A 21,851-nucleotide genomic window follows, 5' to 3' on the forward strand; every position below is an offset into this window, starting at 1 on the left:
CTGAATGAAGTTATGTCTTTTTATTGATTAGGTTTTTTACATACTTTTCTGAGTTACACTTACATGTACCTTTTTGAAATGGACAGGTCTTTTCTGCGAATGAGGTTACATCCTTGTTCAGCAACACTGGGGGTGGGGGGGAAACAAAAACCACACAAACCACAAAGAACCCACAACTTTTTGAAACCATGAGGTAATAGTAGCAGTAACTGTGGAACAGTTATAGATGGAGAGAGTAACCACAGCCTAAAGCAGACCACTTCTTTTGAGGAAGGAGTAAAGAAAGAGCAAGAGAGGAACCATGAAAATGTACATCCACCAGCAGCGAGCACCTTGCAAGGCTCTCCTTGGGCCCTGGGGTCAGCCTCCATCCAGACACTTGGCACACTGCACAGGTCACAGCCTCACGCTGCTGTAATTCCGTTAGCCCAGCGGAGAAAGGCTCAATCACACCCAGCACTGCTGCATCCTCAGCAACTCCCTTTATCTAGCACCAGCTCCAGCAGAAAAACTCCTTTCAGCATTCCTGCTGCCCTGTGTTTCAGACCCTGCCTGCACCTACTCGCTGAGGATTTTGTTTTGATTCACCCTCTCAATCTAACACCCACCAGCACCTTCAGACACAGCACATTAAGCAGAGCACCCTCGTCAGAAGCTGCCACTCCTGGGTGCATAGGCACAGAAGACCCAAAACCACCTTTAGGTACGTTTACCAGTTCCAAACCTATTTCACAAGTACTTCAGTACTTCAAGAAACACAGCTACTCTTTAGAATTATGAAGGAAAAACAACTATTTTTTTTTCCTCCAAGGCTTTAAAAATAAGAGTGATTCTGAAGTTTAACTGAGCCACCCAATTCAGAAAGCACGATAAAGAGTAACTTGAGTTGTCTATCCATTTTGGAAAGTCTTCATTTATTGTAGTGATTACTTAATAAGCATACACTATGGTATCAAAAAAAGCCATAACATGCAGACAGACAGGAGACCTTTTCAGGAGATTTAGCAGAAGCAAATGTAGATTTACAGTTAGCTTTAATATAAGATCTGCTATCAGCTTTTAAATAGTATTATATTCACTTTTGATGCTTTGAAAGAACATGTATGCACATGAATTGTTCAGGAATTTAAGGCAATTTGCATATTAAGATAAAAAACATTAGGTTAATAGATTTTTATGTTGTGCTCAACTCAGCTAACATTTTGAAACCATTTACATATACTTCATCTCAAAGGACTGAGTCATAAATAGCAGCTGCTCCTTGATAAAAATACAGTCCTGAGAACAAGCTAGTAGCAATGCTTAAGCTATGACATCTTCCATGTCAGAGTATAAGCTATTTTTGCAATAAGGAGCAGTATTTACCAGGTATTCAAACAGGCAAAGGCATTCTAAACATGCAATAGCTCCCAACAGAAGTCTTGAAATTACTTCCAGTATCTTGCTTACAATAGTTTATTTGCACACTGCAGAAAGATCAAGAAATCCTGCTATGAAATAATCATGATCACAAATGCAAACACAACAACCAAGGGATACAACGTAAGGACAGGCAGCAAAAGGTGTTTTACAAAAAACCCCAAAAAACAAGTCTTCTAGTAACTGGTTGGATTGTTTGCAAGGTAATTGGAACACTCTTCCCTCCCCTACCCCCGGGAATTATTCCCCACACTATACCTATGCTATGACCAAACAACACTGGAGTGTTTAAATTCAGTGCAAGAAGAGTAATTTCAGGACATTTAATTTCACTCTAAACAAAGGCAAGTTTATCTATATAGACATCCAAATGCCAACATATTTGGTACAGTGTAATGAAGTTACATAGATTTCACCCTCAGAGGTATGCTCTTGTAGTGGTCACCTGCATTCCACACAAAAAAACAAACAGAAGTGTTTGAAACAGTATAGTATGGTAGACTCAACACTTTTAAAAAAATTTATTCAGCTGGATTTGGAACTCCCTAATATTCACAATATAATTTAGGATGCATCTTTTACATGAAGAGCAGATAAAAGACTTAAACAGTTTCACATACCAGTTCAGATATTCCACATGCTCCTTCCCCACCTACAATACTGACATCTTGGCTGTCTGGTTTTTTTGTTGCCTTTTTTTCTTAACAAATACTTAGTTCAACTTGTCTGCCTGACTACCCCCCCCCCCCCATTTCTACAGGAGTAGACATACAGTGATAACAGTGAGAGGATATGGGACACTGTCCTATCCAGTGTTTGGACCCTGGAAAGGAGTAGGTCTAGCTATAAAAATAGAGAGTTCAACAATGAGCTGAACATGAAGCGCTTCAGCAACTGAGGCAAAGCTGCACTCAGAAAAAGCTGTATAGTCAGAGAAAGGAAAGCATCAGTGGCCGAACAGAGGGGGAAAGGGGAAGTAGTCTAACCCCCCCTCAACCCATTAGCTCTACAAAAATAGTTCAAGAACTAACAAAATCCATTATCTGCAAGGTCTGCAGGATTAAATGCCACATTAAGATGACCCACTCCAAATCCCAGATCATTTGTCAACACTTAACAGGGCTTTAGCCATGGACAGTATGCATATTTTATAGACTGGGTAACCCCTTCCTTCTACCCCTTCTTCTTTCCCCTCCCCCCAAAAGAATGAAGTTGATTGATTAGTTTCACTACTGGTTTCTCCATACAGCCCCCCCGAGTTTTGTTTTCCTTTGAGGACAAAGGGGTTGTCAAATACATTGACAACTTTTTCTTTAAAGAATTACCAAATTTTAAGGGATATAAAGACATTGATGCATTTAGGAATTTACATATTTGTAAAAAAAACTAGTTATAAAACTGCATTTTTATCACCTAGCACTTTCAAGATTGTTACTTTTCACTAATTAATATATTAAATTAAGCCAAGGTTTGAGACTGGAAAAGTTCTACCAATCTACTTAAAACCAGAAAATATTTAAAACCAAAAGTGAAAAGGTTAGTTATGTTACATTCCAAAATCCACAGCCCATTATATTAAATGCATTCTTTCTACAGGAATGATGTTCTTTAAAACATATGATTGCAAATATTTTACTGCTAGACACTCCATTACATTGGATAGTGACTGGAACCTGTGGATGGTGAAATCTTGAGGTTTGTCCAAGTTTCAATGTAAGGTGTCCAAGGTCCTCTCCCAGAACCGTGTTTGAAAAAAAAAAAAAAAAAAAATCACAGATCAAGTTCTTATGACTTTTTTCAATCTTTCCTTGGCTTTCTGTTTCTGGGTGATCTATTCACAGTTTCTTCCTCCTGCAAGAAAGTAATTTGTGTAAACAAGAAGAAAAAATCTAATACCACCCTTAACTATGTTGAGCAAACCTACAGATAATCTACTTTCACTTCTCATTAGGTTATCATTTTTGACAGGACCTAGTGCTGTTACTACCCTTTGTTTCTACACATGGCAAACGGATACTCTTGTTTTCACAGTGGATGTACAATATTTGCTGAGAGTACTCAACAGCTGCTGTGAGAATCCCTTCGAAAATGGATGGAGTGTTGCTTGAAGTTAAGTCAGCCATTATGTCAGTGTGGAGCACGTAAGAGGTCACACCCTGGCAAAGCTGAATAAGCCTTTTGCCTCAAGACTACTTGTTCCACACAATCCCACTCCTCTGACAACGCGGGGTCTATGGCAGTGCCCTTAGCAAGGTGCCCTGCTCTGCTGAAGTTGGCCACAGCAATTCCTATTCTGTAGGGTGACTACGTTTTCCAAAGTTCTGACACTGGGAGGGAGTATCAGATGAGCCAGGTTAACTTCTAACACTTCAGTAAGGTTTGTTCTACATGACATAAGGAAAAAAAATGCACAAGACTACCCTCAGATTACACACTCTTACCTCTGATGCAGGTTTCCTGTCCTCTTCCTCCTCCTCTTCCTCCTCCTCTTGACTAGCACTTCCTAAATCAGCATCACTTTTCTGCTTCTCTTCTACGTGAAACAGAAGAAATAGTTAATTCTCATTTCTGACTTATCTTCAGTTCACCATTGGCTTTCTCCACATCTGCTAATCCTGCTGTTTTACTCTATCAGAGAGAAAACTCAATCATTTTCAGGGTTATCTAGTTTACCTACCTAACTTTTCCTCATTTGCTTCCTCTTCCTCCTCCTCCTCCTCTTCCTTGTCCCCTTTGTCTTTTTCTTCCTCTTTCTCCTCATCCATCACATCAGGCTGAGGAGCATCAGTCTTTTTGTATTCTGCAGCACTTGGCTGTTTCTAAAAAAAAGAAAAAAAAATCACAAACAAAAAACCCAAAAAAACCTCAACCTGTCAAAACCAGGCAATTATTTGTGATATTAAGGCACATTTTGCTCAACCTCTTTTTAAAGATTATACTGATTATCAGAGGAAATGCATACCTTCCCAGAACAGCAGAAAAGGACAACAAGAAATACTGGCAAAGCCACAGTGAGGATGTAGACTACCCAAAGCCAGGGACGCTCTTCAGCAGCTGCCATCATCTGACCCACAACACCAGGCTGTAACATAAGAAGAACTGTGAAATTTCACCCCATAAAGCAAGTTGTAGGAGTTACATTTAAGCTACAGAATTTTCAAATAAGCTTTTTGCCACTTTGAACTTTGTTTCATACCTCAAAAAAATTAAAGCTAACCCGCACAAGTACTTTTTCCGTAGTTTAAAAATTAAGAACTAGGCTAAAGTTAGCAGTCCAATTTTCAGAGCAAAAACCTCACAGAAAAGCAATAAATACTTACTTGCAACTTATAGCAGCTGTTACCATATTATAATTAGGATTCGAGGTTCCAGTCTTGTTTAGCGTAACTCCTAACCTTGGTACATACAGGTCTATATATGTATTGATAAAAACTGTACGAGAGAACAGCAGCAACGCTCCCACTGTTCCAGTCAGGAGCACATAATTAACCCTTTCTTTCTCACCTCTGCAGCACCATCCGCTGCCTTTTTCAGTCCCCATCCATCAGTGGCCCAGTCATCAGCCACAGCTCTTTCAGTACAGATGATAAAATTGTCAAAAAAAATGTCAGAAGTCATTGACCATAATTCAAGTCCCACAGCACTGAAGGGAGTCATCTTGAAAGGTTCCAAGTCTTCAAAGAAATCTGGATTTGGGATCTTCCTAGGTTTCCATATACCCTAGGAAAGACAAAAAACATTCAGCCCTACCTGCTATAATACAATTTTCAGTTTTCAGCCCATTTCAAACTGAGAAAGACCAATCCATTGCTCTTAATTACAATGTCGACAGGTAAAATCTGTCAGATTTGGGGAATCAATTTTCATCTGCACTACAAAGAAGTGAAGCCAAGTAAGAAAGCACTTGGAATCTGTCCACTTGAAACACAGTACAATCCTGACAGTATCTGTATTCTTAATTATATCTGCTGAATCTAAATCATTCTGCTTTTTGTAAGAAAAATGCTGCACTGGCCTGCAGTTTAAGCAGTGAAAACACCAACCTGATAGTTCACGTTATCAATCATAGGAGGCTTCCATTTGCCTTTGTAGTTTGGATTGTCAATCATTGGACGCTGCCAGGTACCACAGCCAGGGGCTGTCTCACATTTAGGATTTGCAATCTGAGGTGCCTCCCATTCACCATCCATATCCTCATCCCTAAAAAAGGAAATCCGTTTAAGTCCACCCCTTGCCTTTATACAGAATAAGATTTAGACAATGTCTGATTTCTGGGAAAATTAAAAATTCCTACCATTAAACAGAGATACTGAAACTTTGTACAGCACAGGTCTGTCAATAAAGACACTACAGAAGGAATGAGGATTTCTAGTAACTTGGAAGCACAGAAGCCAGTCCCTGAGCACAGCCTTCCCCACCACCCCTTCAAAGTAAGATGCAACTGCAAGATGACCATCCCTCTGCCCTGTTCAGCTTACAGCCGCAAGAGAGTTGAAAAGTATGCAGGTGAACACAATAGAACAAGACCCCTCAGACCAGCTTTGCCTTCTTCTGAAGCAAGATAACTTGAATCAGTAACTTTGTTGGTAAGTATAACAATAGCTTGTTCATTGTTCCATGTAAAAGCCAGTACTAAAGCCACGAAATACTTGCTGTCATTTGTAACAGGCAGTAAACGTACCAATCTTCAGGCTTCTCAGCATCAGGGTCAGCTACGTATTCTGGCTCATCATCTAGCCAGCCTTCTGGTTTCACAGCATTTTCATCTGCAATCTTTGCAGGAGCATCCTCATCCCTTTGGAAGAGAATATTGTGTATTAACACACACAACACGCAGAAGTTCTTAACCCCAAGGCATGATTCTACAGACTCTGAACAAGCCTGCTGATCTAGACAGCCAGCCAGGTTTGCTTCTGATACGGTGTTACACCTGCCCTGATTTCAGAACAGAATTGCCTTGTGATCTCTTACCTACACGTGCCGCACGGCACAGTCATAGCACCAACTATAAGGTAATACCACTTAGTTTTTAACACCAACCTAGAAGGGGATTTGCTGTAATATGCCCTTAGCTTCATAGTCACTGCAAACATGCATTTGAGCCTGAAATTGAGTCTATGGTTCACAAGGCATTGGTTCAAAGACAGAAACCCAGTATCAGTTTCTGATTTAGGATGTCTGATATTTCAGTCACTTGTAACTATGCATTACACAAACATCTTACAGTTATACCTTCTGCAGCTCATCTTTTGATCTCATTAAGGATGAGAACATCAGCTAGTATAGCCATTTCAATTAAACCTTTATCTGTGGCCAGCACACTAAACAGTAATTCCCAGAGGACATGGATCCTGTCTGCCTTTGTCCCAAACTGCTGCTCAGATCCATAAACTGAGTTTTGATTACAAGGGTGAGACCCAAACCTTTCTGTAAGTCATCTGAGAAAGATTTTTTCATCAGGACCAAACTTCACACTAAGGCTTCCCCCAATTCCACCCCTCCAACAGCTTACCAGTCATCTGGTTTAACAGCATCCGGGTCCGGGATTTTTGGTCTTTCATCCCAGTCCTCAGGCTTCTGGTCATTTGGGTCCTCAATCTCTCGGGGTGGATTCACAGGAGGAGACATATCATTTAGCAAATTCCCACTGTTGACAACTGTTTGATCAACCAGTATTTCAAAACTATTATCAGGATTCAAGACTGTAAGGAAAAAAGTTGATGTAGCCATTACATACATGACAAAGCATCACTCATCCCCACTGTACAACTAAAACTTCACCAATCCAAGCTATCACCTACACTGCAACCGTTTTAAAGAATTAAGAACATTTATCCTTACGCCAAAGTATAACTAGTGATGATGTACCACACATATCACCTTGTGAAAAAGACGACTCATTGCAGGAGTCCTACTTTAAATATGCTAAGCACAGAGATGCTTGTGGAGCAATTTACCAATTACCACAGCAAGTTGACTTTGACACAGTAGGTATTGCTTTAGTAGTAAGAATGTATGTATTCATGTTCTACTCAAAAACAGGACTCCCTGCTACTGACTCACAGGATTTTAATCTCACTCCTTTATTCGTTGCTGCCTTAGTAGGATAAGCTAGAGAGATCCTCCTGCGTACTCCTTGAAAGATTTTAGTCACAGCTAATATACCAGACCAGACACTGTACTTCAAGAACCACCGAGTTTGTTTGGTACTATGAAAGTAGCAAGGGGGAAAAAAAAAAAACAAACCACAAAACAACAAACTATACCTCTAAATCTAAAGCCTAGTACACCCCACATTACTAGGGAGCAGCATTCAAGCAGTTTATAAGTGCTGATAATTATTTTGGATATACTTAGGATATCAGGTTACTCACGACTGCTCTGAAATTCAGTTCTCATGACCTTTCTTACACAAATCAAGACTTCTTGCAAGGAAAAAAAATAAGCCTTTGTATATATAATAAGACTAGGTTTTGCATTCAGAGCTTTCAAATGGTTTTTAGTTGTATGGTGTGTTGACACAAATATTCAGTTGTTCATCCGGCTCGTTTTATGAGCTTTTGATTCAGGAAACACAGTAGTAAATTAACATGCATAGTTAACAGTCACCATACCTAGAGTATACAGATGGGTCTTCTTATCAGTAAAGTAAGTCTTCAGGTCTGCATCTGGACGCTTTGCATGCTTCTCCTCATATTTGCCAGTCTTTGGGTTTTTGTGCCGGAAGATGAAGTGCAATTTATAATCCTCTCCACATTTGTCAGGGCCGAACATGATTGTATATGGAGTTTTGTCATGGAACTGATCCTTTAAAAACAATGCAGAACTTCATTACCTTATTTTGAAATATAACTTAAGTCACTGCCTGGCATAAGAACTCCTAATTAATTAGAAATCATTCTAAAACTTTGATATACAGGCTTTAGTGTGGTTACTTCACTGACTTGATGATGAATACAAGCCTCTAGAAAAAAACACCAGAATTATCCCAGCTATTTGATTTTTGTACCTTTGGTCTCTACTTCCCAGATGGAAAGCAACAGCTTTATCAAACATAACAGTGTTATCAAAGAGGTAAGTATAAGTAACAACCACAATGTTAAGTATATCTCTCCATTACAATAAAGGATTTTAAAAGCTATCAACATAGAAGTATCAGTTACCAGTAATAATGAATGACTAGCTAGTCCAGTGAGTTTCTTTCATACGAAGTGATAACCAGCATTAGAAATGAGGCCAAGTTGTATTTAGTTTACATTTATAAACTGGGGTACTGTCTCAATCTGAGCACTAACTGGATGTAAACTCACTATTGAACACTGCAAGCAAGTCCACTCATTCTTGCTAATGTGATCTTAAAATTCAATGCACATATGAAACTGGTTAGACAACCAAGTCGTCTTTTGGGTGGTGTTTTTTTTGGTTTTTAGTACGTTGGAATCTGTATTAGTAATACAACTCCAACATGACTGCAGAAGGAGAAGGATGAGTAACAAGTCATAAAAGTATTTCCTATGAAGTCTATTGGCTAAACAAAACCCACAGGCTACAAAAGCCTATGCAAGGTGACCCTGCAGTTAAGCTTTGTCTGAATAGGCTAAACCACTTTAGGTAGGTATATGACTGAGAGGAAAGAAAATTATTCTTAATCCTTAGGAGCTGTAGCATGGTCTCTTCCATTCACCACACTTAAGACAACGCATTCAAGGGTCGCTCATGAAGCACACCGTTCTATATAGCTTGTTTATGCAGCTGAACATATAAAGTTATATCAAGTCCAACCTCCAGTCTTTTTTTAAAAACTCACTCACAAGTGGCTTCAGATGTCAAAAGCACAGCAATAAAAGCAAGGTGTATTTTTAGTTATTTGCATTAGTCTGTTTTAGAAGATGAAACAGAATCTTGCTTCTGCACAACAACTTCCCAAGAAAGTTTCTTATCGTACACTGGCTGCTTTTGACATAAGGCTTTCTTTCGTCCTAGAACCTAAGGAAATCTCAAGTCTGAAGACTTTAGCAAATGTCTAGAACTACTCAGCTAGTAAGGAACTCCAGAGTTTTCACTCAAGAGGCCAGAAAATTTCAGCATTTATCCTCTCCAACTGAAAATAGTAGGAACTGCTGAGTTCAAAGCACTCCGGCAATCAAGCCCTAGATGTGCGCCGCTGCCTTTACCAAAGAGGCTTCTTCAGGAAGAAGCAAAATGAAAAAGCTTTCTTTCACAGCTAATACTCAAAGTAGCAGCATTACTCACCAGGTTCAATTCAGGGGTTTTGGAAAGCAATTTCACATAGGCCCCACCACACTCTATTCCATTTTGGAAGTTTACTTCATACCTAATTTTAGTTTCACACACAGAATTGGAGAACATGTTATACATGAGGAAAAATTACTTCTGTAATACACAATTGCAATTTTCAAGTACAAGTTAAAGAACAGGACTTTTTTGTTGTTTGCTTTAAATCACATGCCCAGTAAACATTAAAAACACATGCTGCACTTTTAAGGACTAAGCAAATATTCATAAGGGCCTGAGAAACAAGAAAAATTGAGGATTTTGAAGACTTCACCTGACAGAAAAAAATAAAGGAATTGAATGCTGGTCTAGAAGATTATGATCTAGATAGTAGAGAGAAGGAAGAAAAAGCTTTCTAGTATGTAAGACACTGCAACAGAGATTAAGGCAAGCCCATTATTTTTCCCACAACTACTACGGCAGACAGACAACTCCATTTGCAAGATTAACTGAACAGCAACAATTAGATTCTAGGAGAAGCCCCTTTATGGTTATAAGCATACAACAGTATATCCAAGGATGCCAAGGAGTCTGAAAATGGCAAAACATCTGTCAGGAATAGCCTAATTATGCTTCAGCCTCTCTCAGTGCCAGCAGCTGGAGTGGATGACCACTGGGATTTATTTTTAGCCTTGCCTCTTGAGCCAAAACTAAACAGTCATGCAAAGCAAAGTGACCAATTCATTATCTTGTGCAAATACATGTGAATTAGTTTACTCTTTGTTTAAAACTGATAAAGTAGATTATCCACAATTCAACTGTTCTCACTGAATGATTTTTTTTTCCTCCTTCCTGACTTGCTAGTGTAACATACATGCAAGAAGATTATTCTACATCAGTCACGGCCAAACAGGCCAAGGAAAGCTGTTCATCTTCCACGACAGATGAACCAAAACAAAGAGAGAAGGAAATAAGTGTGTCTTCACCACTCTGTCCACTCTACCTTGGAAATGGGGCAGTTTACTGCATAAAGAAGTACACTGACCTACATACAGACCAGCTTTTGTTCAAAAGGACAAGGACTTCCACAATTAGCAGTACAAAAGTCAGTTGCCTGACCTTGTTGCTACAATTAAGTCAAGTGAACTGAAGTCCCAAGACAGGTTACCAAGTCTGGTTTTCATAGGCTTCTTTCCTTTTCAGGCTTCAGAGGGACCCATGCTGTTCCTGACTTCCCACTCTGGGAACACAGGTTGCGATTTTACACTTACTTAAAACAGCATAATAATAGGTTACAGCATCTTGTGTCATCTAGACCCCCAGTCAACAAAAGCTGGAATTAACCTCCCCCTGCTATCATGTCACCCTTGAAATAACAGAACACTAAGTTATCCTTTACTTACTGTATAATAAGGGGCTTGGTATCAAACACAAAAGGCTTTGAAAGTTTTGACGAAATTGCATGGTGCTTGGCTCGGGTCACCAATACAAGCCCTTTGTCTCCTGGAAGCTTAGTGTCCTTCATGTCTTGGACTTCCCATTTACCTGGAGAGAAATTAACCAAACGTTATCAAAACTTGTTCAAGACAGTCTTTGTTTAGCCCAATTTTGAGCAAGATAGCCAGTGTTCTGCAATAACAGCCCAGCAGGGTACCTTACCAAGTTATTAGCATAACATCTTCGCTAAATATTCTTTTAAAGTCTCCAAGTAGATACTTTGTCTAAATCAGAACCACACTTTATATTGTTAACCAGGTATATAAACATCTCTCCCATTTTCTTCATTGAATATAATTTTAACTGGGAAACAGGAAAACAAAGGCTTATACCTCTTCTTCAGATATGACAAAAAAAGAGATCAGAAACATCTATCACCAAAACCTGGACTGGACTCACCATCGTATTTGGCAATCTCATCATCTGTATCATCTTTTTTGGCTCTGGAAAGGATCCATCTGCAAGACCAACATCCAGTGGTTAGAAATCCAGACTTTCACACAGACACTAAAAATCGTGCCCTTAAGACAAGGCAGCCCTTGCTGTCCTATGACTATACCCCAGCGTCTTGATCCCCTGCATTCCAACCCTAACCTTGCAAAGTCTTCTGCATTTGCTGCTTCCCACCCCACCCCCAAAGTAGGATTACGGCCTCAGCGTCTTACTCTTGTAAAAAAAATAGCTTCACATCACATGAGGGAAGTCAGATGAGGATTAGAACATTACATATGTATAGCTCACCTCCCCCTTTTACTACAACTTAAGGAAATACTAGTTTAGCTTAGCACTAACAGCCAGCCTCATACTGTGACTGTCGTTAATCCTTACCAACCACTGCCCTTTGATGCAATTTTGACTAACACAAGCTGTAGAGAGGGTTTCATCGCCTTTCACCAAAATTTTTAATCATTTGCTATACTGAATCATTCTTCAGATTATACTCACCCATCCAGAGTTCCTTTATCAAAGGATTCTGCAAAATACACCTCACCGGTTGGGACTGGGGGCCTGTAGGTAACCTATTGGAAAAGAGGGGCATTTATGCACCTTTCAAGGCACATTCTCTACCCTAAAGAAATACAGGCATAGACAGCTCACATTCCCCCTCTAGACTCAAGCAGAGCTTACCTGGGACACCCTTGCAGCATAATACAGAAGTTACATAAATATTGCTGCTTGTGCCAAGCCACTGTGCTCTTAAAATTAAAGTATATAACTAGCTAGAAACATTAGCATTAACTCCTCATAAACACAACACAGATTTCAAGGGTGGATCTAACTCTTCAGGAAGAACACGGGGGACATGAAAATAGGAGCAACGCAGATAAGCCTAATTCCAAGCCTTACTCCCAGATAACATCTTTAATAACATTGCAACATATTACATGTTAGCAAAGCAAAGGCAACTCTGATCAGGCTACCATTATCCACAACACAAGCAGTAATTCAACTTTTAAAAGAAGTTCCATGCCAAACCTTTGGACTTGGAGGAGGAGTGCTTGTTTCAGGCTTTGCCTCTTCTACCTCCTCAATGCCATCATCCAAGTCATCCTCGATATCAACTACATCATCACCATCATTGTCATCATCCATGTCATGTGCCTGGACAACAAGAGTCCCAAGAGCTAGCAGGGTCACATACAGCAGCCATTTCAGCTCCATGATCTGAATAAATAAGACAGGGCAAAGAGGTCAAGCCAGCACTGCACACAGAGCAAAGCATTGCTTCTTGGTTCAAAACCGAGCATCCAAGACAACAGGTGAAGTGACTAATCATACCACTGAAAGAAAAGTGCAATCTGTTATTTCCTGCATCTGACTGGTTGGGACAGTTCTAAAAGCTGGAGAGGAATACAACAAAGCATTTAATGCAAAACAGATAACTGAGTGGAGGACCATGTGTGCAAGTTCTGCAGATCATGCTGCAGAAGTGCCATAATTTTGTTCTTACACTGCCACAGACCACGAGCAGAACAGCAGACATGTACACAACACCCCAACCCATGTAACAGCAAAAGCCTCAACAGAACACCCCTTTCTTTCTTATGAAGGGCTTTACATACATCATGCAGAAACTGAAGTTTCCATTCAGTCTGGGAACTGAGATACAATTAGCTATGGAGTAAGCAAGCTTCCATCTCCTGTTTAATAATTTTTTTTGTCCTTTCAAGTGTGTGACACTAGCATTTTCATTCCCCAGTCCCCTTCCCCAGGTTTTATTCTGGAACTACTGCCAACAGTCACCGATACTACTGGCAGATATCTATAAGCAGTTGAGGCTACTATGGTAGACCCAGGAGAAAATTTTGCTATTTAGCAGACAGCTGGTTTCATTCCCCAATTCCGACTCCTAATTAAACAGGACAACCAAAGAAAAAGAGTATACGTTAACTGAGGCTTTACAGAATTAAAATATCACACTTCAACTGATTTATCAAGTGCCCAGCACATTGTCACAGCTAAAATATGGCAGACATCGGTGAGCTGTAGCTTAAAAGATCTTTTAAGTTAAATGGGTTTCAATTTGATTTTCTTGCTAGGAAAACTTCAAGATCACTGCACCTTTACGCTGACAGAAAAGGCAACACTCCTAACACGCTACTCAGTTTCATGTGCTCAAAAAACCAACCCCACAAAAACAACCTGTGCCTTGCTCACCTCTTCTCCTTTGAATCACATTCAAAATTTTTCTTCCAAAACCAGAACTGTAACTGAGACTAACACTTTTTTGAAAGTAAGTATAAAACCAAATATCCCCTCATTCCCTTACACTCCTGCCTCAGGCTGCAGCCCTGTAGACTTACAAACATAACTCAAGCAAAGCTAATAGTGCCTGTAGGGGCATAAGATCATGCTAGAAAACAAACTTTCAACTTTCCAAAGCGTGTTTAGGCAATAAAAGAATTTACAGTCTTAAAGGCTTATCAGCACTATCCAGTACTCCAAAACTACACTGCATACCAGATCTACGGTTCTTAGACTATTCATTAACTTCTAGTAACAGAAGGGATGTTTTAGAACTACAGCAAAACTGTATTTTAAAAACTTGTGCTGAGATCATGTAGAGTTTGCCACTACAGCAACATGCAATTGTAGCCAGTCTTCTAACAATAGCGATGGCCTTGAGGATTATTGTCTAAATGCATGCTCAGAACCCGCCCCCTCGCAGCTGGGGCAAATGCACTGCAACACTTCTGAGCCAAAGGACACCACTCACAGCACCAACAGCTGACAAAACCTTTCAAGTTGTTATATACCAGCAAAGCTTGTCTGCTTAATGCACAGTATACAGCCAAAATCTGAAACAGTTGTAGACCTCAGAACAGCTCATAACTCTCATTACTAAGGTGGGAACCACAATACAAAACCAAGGAATGAAAAGTACCCTTGGAAGTTCAAGTTCCTCTTGCAGAGATAGCATGTTCTCTGAATAAACTCGTGCCCACCAGCATAAAAAGTGTACAGAAAACAAGAGCCTGAAACTTCATTCAGAAGTGACCTTTTACACCTCTGGATGCATCCTGTGTGACTGAAGCAACTACAGATGAGATGGCACAAGGACACATCTTTCCAAGTGAAGGGCTGAATTTTGTCTTACCAACAGGATCTCACCAAATACATTTTTAACAGACCTAAATTCAGGAAGATTTTACCGCAAGTTGTATAACTGCTTTCAAATTATATCGGGTGATTTGGAAAGTGATAAAAGGAAATTACACTTAAAAATATAGCAAGATGAAAAACAAGCCAATTCTCTCCTCTCCTTCTAAAAGGAGTTTCTGCATACCTCCACCTAAGCAAAGGATATTAGTGATTTAGCATGCAAGTAATCCCTTAAGTAATCTTACCACTAGACAAAAAGCAGTAAATTTTGGTGAAAGAATTAAATCATACCCCCTAACATTCATGACAGTACTAACTCCGTATGTAACAATCACCTACTTCACAATCCCACCTCAACTACACCACTTTGGTAATATTTGGCAGCAGCAAATGGACTTTGGTAAATGCTAGCACAAAGCGGCAAAGCCACACAGCCTCATATTACAGGCAAGGTTGATCCAGAAATGCTTCTGGCAAAACATCCTAGCTAAACCAGACAATTCTTCCAGTGACACACAGAGCAGGGGCAGAAGCCATGCCACTCTGCACACCTGTGCTCCTGATACAACCACAGGTATCTACCCTGTAGGTCTACATTTATCAGTTAATGCTCTGTCTGAATTTGAGGCCTCGTTGAACCTCATTTTGAGGTAGACATATCTGTTCAAGTTCCCAAGCAAGCTTCCCCCCGCCCAAAAAACAGAAAGCTAAAACCATGAAGATAAGCTAATCCAGTTTCATGCCCTTGCCTCTTTATAATCATTGGCAAGCAGGATTCGCAAGTTTATACCCCTAAAGAAAGCTGTTTAGGACACCTCCTACATATTAAATCAGTCTCAAATTCAACATAAGCTACCATTCATACACCTTGAGTACACACTGGAAGCATCTCCTGCAACTGCCAGTTGTCATGTCAAGCTCCTTGTTCTGTTAAACTGTAACAGTATACAAACTAACTAAATGATAAGAAATAAAAGACATTGTGTTCTCAGAAGAGTTAATTTAAGTGAACCACACATTTGTGATATTTAAAAAACTACTTCTATCTGTAATGGATGTACTGCTGGAAGAGACAGTTTAAACTTCACTTCACACAGTCCTTGGGGACATAACATAAACATGATTATGCCCTAGTAAATCTTGTTATTCCTGAATAGAAGATAGGGAGAGGAGGGGAAGAGAGAGAGGTTTTGTAGAATACAGGCATCAACCCATTTTTCAGTGGAGCTTTAACTTGCTAGTAACTACAGGTGTTCAATTAGTCACTAAAATGCAGTCTAACCTTCAGATGCACAACCACCTACTCCATTATGACCAGATTTCTCCTTGAAGTGTCTGCTTTCCAAGCAATTATCATCATTAGCCATTTTTTCACTCTGCCTGCACTTCCCTTCTCTAGGTTTAACTGTGTAATATTTCTAAAGGTTAGCGTATTTCTGATCATGCAACTGCCAAAAGCCTTTAACAAAGGAACCCTTTCATAACAGGCAAGGGCTTCTAATGTCTCCATTCTACTTCAGTGCAACCTCGTTTTCACCATAACAACATTTCAAGTCAGAGATGACTAAAACTTCACCTGCCTTTTTTTTTTTTTAAATAAGGTCTGCAGACACTTCTAGACACTGGCACATGGCTTGGAGCAAAGGGAAGACTACTGCAGGATAACACCAAAGTACTAACCAGGAAGAAAGTTCATGACTGCCCGGGCTAACAAATCACTTGTTCCCTGTGTGTCCATCCATAGTCAGCTTCTACACTGGAAAGATTATAGCTGACATTTAAGGACTGTTCACCTGGCTGTCAAAAAAGGCCAAAGCATTTTCCCCTGGAATTTACAGGAGCTATAGCAGAGCACTGAAAACAGACACCTGGAACAGCCACACTACTCAGACTTCCTATAAAGTAAAAACTAAATCAAACTGGAGTGAGATTCAGCTTCTTGCCATAGAAGAGGCACTCTTAATTTGCAGGGCTAAGTGATTGCTACATTTGGATCTCAAAGCTTTCAGGAAAAGTCATGCAGCTTTAGAGATTTATTTTTATTTAGAATTCCCCTTTTACTAGGCATAAAGGGGAAAGTTGTTCTTAATTATTGTCATGACACTGTAAACACTTGACCCATACAGCAGAGTTGTCACCGATCTCTCCAATATACACATCTCTGAGAAGGACAGACAGTGAAAGGGCCCACACAACGGATGTTTAAGTCTCTTGCTATCGTACTTCCAGAACATACCATTTAGAAAGCAACTCCCCTGTCAGGTCAAAGAGAGCCTGCAAAACCAGTTTAATCATCTCCTTGGATACTAATCTATTGGAGTGGTTCATCAAGCCAGTTCTTAACACTGCATACTTCAGAATGTATAACTACATTTGGATCGCTACTGGCTATCTAGTTTACTGCCCTTTTTTTTTTTTAAGAATTAACAGTCAGATGAAATGAGTCTCATTAAAAATAAGTCACTTAATGTGGACTACACCTCAGCAATTTAACTGGATGAGCATCAGTGGTTTCCATTTCAGCCACATCTGAAATACAGCTGAATGACATAAGTATAGGAAGAGCAAAATTTTCTAGCAAAGTCCTATATTCCATAAACTTGATTTCAGTATGGTATTTACAGTGGAAACACCAATAAAAACAAGCACAATACACCCTCATGCAAGTCAAGGATTGTGGAATTAAAATTTGAAGTCACAAAAGAGAATTTATCACAATACAAAAAATGCAAGGAGACAAGATCAGAAAGGCAGACACACAGATACTAATTTTCCATCTCGAAGTTTTTATGGTTTCTGAGCAAAGGCTTGGCTATCCTACTTCATAGCCCATTAGTTTCTTAGTCAGACCTGCTGAAGAGCAACACAAATCTCTTCTACATCTCACAATCCCTCTACCTTCCACATCACGGCTCTTCTGCGGTGCCAGGGTAACTGTTTACACAGCCTCATGATGAGCTAGCAGCTGGTTTAAGATGGCTCGAAGTCCTTTTGCCATGTTATTTTAACCCTGAATCAATATCCCAGTCTAACCCAGCACACAAAGGCAAAAAGAGTTGTAGCAGGACAAATTAAAATACTGCAAGATAAAATAAGTAGCCAAGTAAAGGAAATAAAGCTGTTGGCAGCAGTCAGCTTAATGTCATTGTTTCAAGTGCAGTTCTGTCATCCATACTTGTCCAAGACAGACCCGTCTTGACGCAGATTTGGGAGGTCAACACTCTGCAAAGCAAAGCTGAACAACTGTGTGGCCAAACACTAGAATTTCAGCAACCAGTACATTACCTCACCACCCCTCTAAGTGGGATATAATAAAATTATGTTCATATATATGCAGCAATTAATATGATGCAGACAACACATTTTCCCCTTAAATGCTTTGTCCTGCAGCTAGACAACTTCCAGCATCATGAAGATTCTACCTTTAACATCATAACTCAATGAACAGCAGACAAGGCTCAACTAAAACCACCTTACTTAAAACAGGTCAGAAGCAGGAGCTCTCTGTGTGGGTGGTTTGGCTTTTTTTTTTTTTTAAAGGATGGGGCAGCTAGGATACACTGCTATGTATGATTTGAGGAAAGTCTACTGGAAAGGATTAGCCAAACAAGCCTCTCCTGGAGAACTCAACAGCCCCACAGAAAAAAATCTGCCTTTTGTTTGGGTTGTAAGAAGCACAAACCAGGCAAGATAGCAGGTCTGAAAGGTGACAGCAACAAAGCTTGTTTTTAATAAGCATTTCAAACATGCCAGCTTCCAAAAATAATGTACCTCAGCGCAGATACAGTAAGGGAAAAACCCACTATGTACCATTTGTCAGCAAAGAGATCATTCCTGCAGAAGTGGAAGTCCTTGGAGGGCAAAGACAGAACTGCAAGGCTTTTTGACCGTAAAACAGATGAGCTGCTAGAAAAATTACATTAGGTGGGGGGAAATCTGGAGGTGCCCCAAGATCTTTCAGACCATTCTGCCTAGAAATTAATCAAAGTCTGCCCTGCTACAGAATGGATTCCAGCAAGAACAGGCTGCCATCATGATCACTACTAAAGGCAGAAAAATGAAAACCCAGAAAAGGAAGCAAAAGGCAAGGCTAAGAACAAGTCACAGCATACTTCTAGTAAAGGATTTTTTATTTACTTAGGGCGATGTGCTGCAGCACATCAAGTGAGAGGGTAATCTAACAGAAGCTGCAAGCTTTCTGAGTGTTTTCCGTTAAGCTTCCTCTCCTAGGAGGGCAGTTGATAGCAGGAAGCAGTTTATATCATCTACACAGCTTTTGATGCTGTCTGTGAATTGTTTAAGTATCCCTTTATTTTTTTTTTGGGGGGGGGGGGGGGGGTGTTTAAACTAGAAATACTGAGACTTAACATAAACACAAAGTTTAACTGAAAGCTTTTCCTAGTTTTCTTAAGTTTTGGGTAAGCCCATGTAACATGACCAAATCAACAGTAAGGAGGTTTTTTAAGTAATTTCAAATGTTGCTCTAGGTTCACTCTGATACACATTTCAACCTATATTTAACCAGTATTTTATCTGTCTTATCTCACACATTAGATTAGCTCTGCTATCTCCTTGCAGTATTTCAACAACCCAAACCACAGTGGGTAAAGTGTCCCATCAAACCTGTGTGTTAGCTATACTTATTTAACAATGTCAAGAAAACATACTGCATTTAAAAATACATTACATTCCTAGGTAATACTTTTCAAACATCTAACATAGTCTAAATAAGTTCCAGAAAGAGTTTTCCATTATGTTATACAGAAATGCTGCAACATTAATTATGTTAACACCAATAATAAGCAGCTCTGGACCTTCACCATTACTACTATTAATACATGTCTGCTTCCCTTCACAACCAAATCACCAGCAGGATTTCCCTTTCGACAGCCTAGAAAGTTCTTAACCACAAAACTGGATGTGAAAGTTCACTCTTTAGAGTCAGCACCGACAAGAAAGCAGTAGGCTATGTATGCTTTAATTCAAAGCAGTAGGGGGTTTTGTTCTAAAAGCATGCAATAAAATCCTCAGCCAAAACCAAGATGTCATTTATGTATTATTTTGAAGACACTCAACACGAATGATGTTCAAGTGATAAAAATCAAATATATTTTAAGTCCTCCAAATTCTCAAACCCTGCTGCTGCAGTCTCCTCGTCTGTACATCACCTGTTGGGCCTCCAGTTCTGCACCTTGAACTCCCCCTTTCCAGAGACTTCTACCTCCCCTTGCACAGCCCGAACCAGGCCACACGCTCTGCTCTGTGCCCACCTCCTCTTCTGGCTCTGCGAGGCTCCCTACTCACAGGGAGCATTTTTAGGGAGCTCAGGGCTATTTCCACACGTTAGCGGCCGACATTAGAACAAGAAGCCAAATAAAACCCCAACTACAGCCAACCTACACCCACCTCCAACCCCCGCCTCCCTCCCCATCCCACCCCGGAGCGGGGGGAGACAGACGAAGCGCCCCATCGGCCCCACTGCAGCCTCAGCCCTGCCACAAGCCGCTCCCCTACCCAGAGATCCCAGAACTTACCAGAAGACCCGCCGCTCCCCACCAGGCCTCTCAGAGGCCTACGGCGGCCGAGCGGGCGGCGGTAGTGGTCCCGTACCCGCCCCCCGCCGCAGGCCCTAGCCAGGCACGGCCCCCACACCCCCAGCCCCCCGGGGGTCCCCGTCTGCCCCCGCCCCCGGGCGCCCACCGCCCTCCCCACCCCAGGCGTCGGCCTGGCCCCCCCCACACACAGCCGATGCCCAGCAGCACCCCGCCAGGCCCTGCCCGCCGCACGCCCCCCGCCAGGCCCGGCTCCCGCCGCCTCACCCCGCCAATCCCCCGGCATGCCCCGGGGCGGCCCACTCCCCGCTCCCCCACCCCGGCGGTGGCGGAGCCGCCCCGGCAGTCACGGTCAGAGCTGGGAGGGGGGCAGGCACACTCACCCCCAGCACCGCCGCAGCCCCAGGCGCCCCCGGCCACCGCTGCCGCCCCCGGCCCCAGCCACCCTCCCCTCCCCGCCGCTGCCCTCACCTCCGTCACGTGTCCGCACGCCCAGCGTCGCCGCCGCCACCCGCCTATCTACCGCGCCAGCCCCTCCCCCGGCCCACCTCGCTCTCCCACTCCCATTGGCGGACAGCGCATCCGCCCGCCCTCCCCGCCGCCATTCCTGCATTCTGACTGGTTGACATCACCGCCGCTCAACGTCCCGCCCGCCTCAAAACACGCCCCAACGGCGCTGCCCTTCGTGGAGCGCTATTATTGGTTGGTAGGGTTGCAGGAAGTGTTAGGTGATTGGCTGGTTGAAGGGAGGCCGTTGAAACGTGGGCGGGGACACAACGGCCCCCTGTCCAGGGGCGCTGCGGTGGCTGACAGGGCGGCGCGGCGGGAGGGGCTGTGCTTAACGGCCCCCTCGCCTGTCGGCCCGGCCGTGGAGAAGGGCTGACTGGGCCGTCGTCCCGCCGCTGCCCCAGGCCGTGAGACCAGGCTCCCCGCTCCCGGGCTTTCCTCACCCCGCGCCGGGGAGGGGCCCTGGGCCTGCCAGGGGGGCTCACCCGGGCCTGTCGCGGTGCCTGAGCACCACCGTATTACACAGCAAACTCATCTTTACGTCTGCCTCCTCAGCTCCTTACAAAGGGTTGTCAAGTTTTCTAGCCTATTCATCATTTTTAGTATTTTTTGCTCAATTACAAGCTGAGAGTTTAAGGAAAACATAAAAAGAGAGATGTGCTCTGATGTGTTTAGAACATGGCAGTGCTGCTCAGGCAGTTGCTTGTTTGAAGGCCTTGCTGTAATACCAGAAGCTTTAAGCCACGCTGTATTTCCAAAATTAACATAATGTTTTTTTGTAATGGTGAAATGCTGTGTAAACACCCAATGTTTAGACATCGAACAAGTACAGAAGTATGGGGAAATGCAGAAATAACCATTCTTGCTGTACCGATGGGGAGAGGCCAAAGGAGGTCACTGGTTTGCGCAGGACCATGGGAGCGACTGTTGGAGTGAGATGAAGCTTCAGGAGTCCTCCTGCTGCATATGTACAGCAGTGTGGGATGGTTGTGAACAAGGCCCTGTGATGAGGAAAGCAGGCTCCTGTTACCCTATCAG

General features: G+C 41.9%; 1 protein-coding gene across 2 annotated transcripts; it reads right to left on the minus strand.

The window, feature by feature from the left end:
• Window positions 1-893: 893 nt before the first annotated feature.
• CANX (calnexin) lies at window positions 894-20,848 on the minus strand. Of its 2 annotated transcripts, none has more exons than XM_005242717.4 (15): window positions 20,778-20,848; window positions 12,628-12,816; window positions 12,097-12,170; window positions 11,551-11,609; window positions 11,058-11,199; window positions 9,673-9,754; window positions 8,034-8,226; window positions 6,932-7,121; window positions 6,101-6,214; window positions 5,463-5,619; window positions 4,924-5,139; window positions 4,382-4,501; window positions 4,097-4,238; window positions 3,861-3,952; window positions 894-3,270 (listed from the first exon to the last, which is right to left on the minus strand). In XM_005242717.4, the coding sequence occupies exons 2-15, from the start codon at window positions 12,811-12,813 to the stop codon at window positions 3,217-3,219; spliced, it is 1,821 nt and encodes a 606-aa protein (XP_005242774.2). In that variant the 5' UTR covers window positions 12,814-12,816; window positions 20,778-20,848; the 3' UTR covers window positions 894-3,216. The 2 variants fall into 2 exon arrangements, with proteins under 2 accessions (XP_005242774.2, XP_055667946.1); XM_055811971.1 differs by lacking the exon at window positions 20,778-20,848 and adding an exon at window positions 20,289-20,309.
• Window positions 20,849-21,851: the final 1,003 nt, after the last annotated feature.

Source organism: Falco peregrinus, chromosome 8, assembly GCF_023634155.1.
Source record: "Falco peregrinus isolate bFalPer1 chromosome 8, bFalPer1.pri, whole genome shotgun sequence".
NCBI lineage: Eukaryota > Metazoa > Chordata > Aves > Falconiformes > Falconidae > Falco > Falco peregrinus.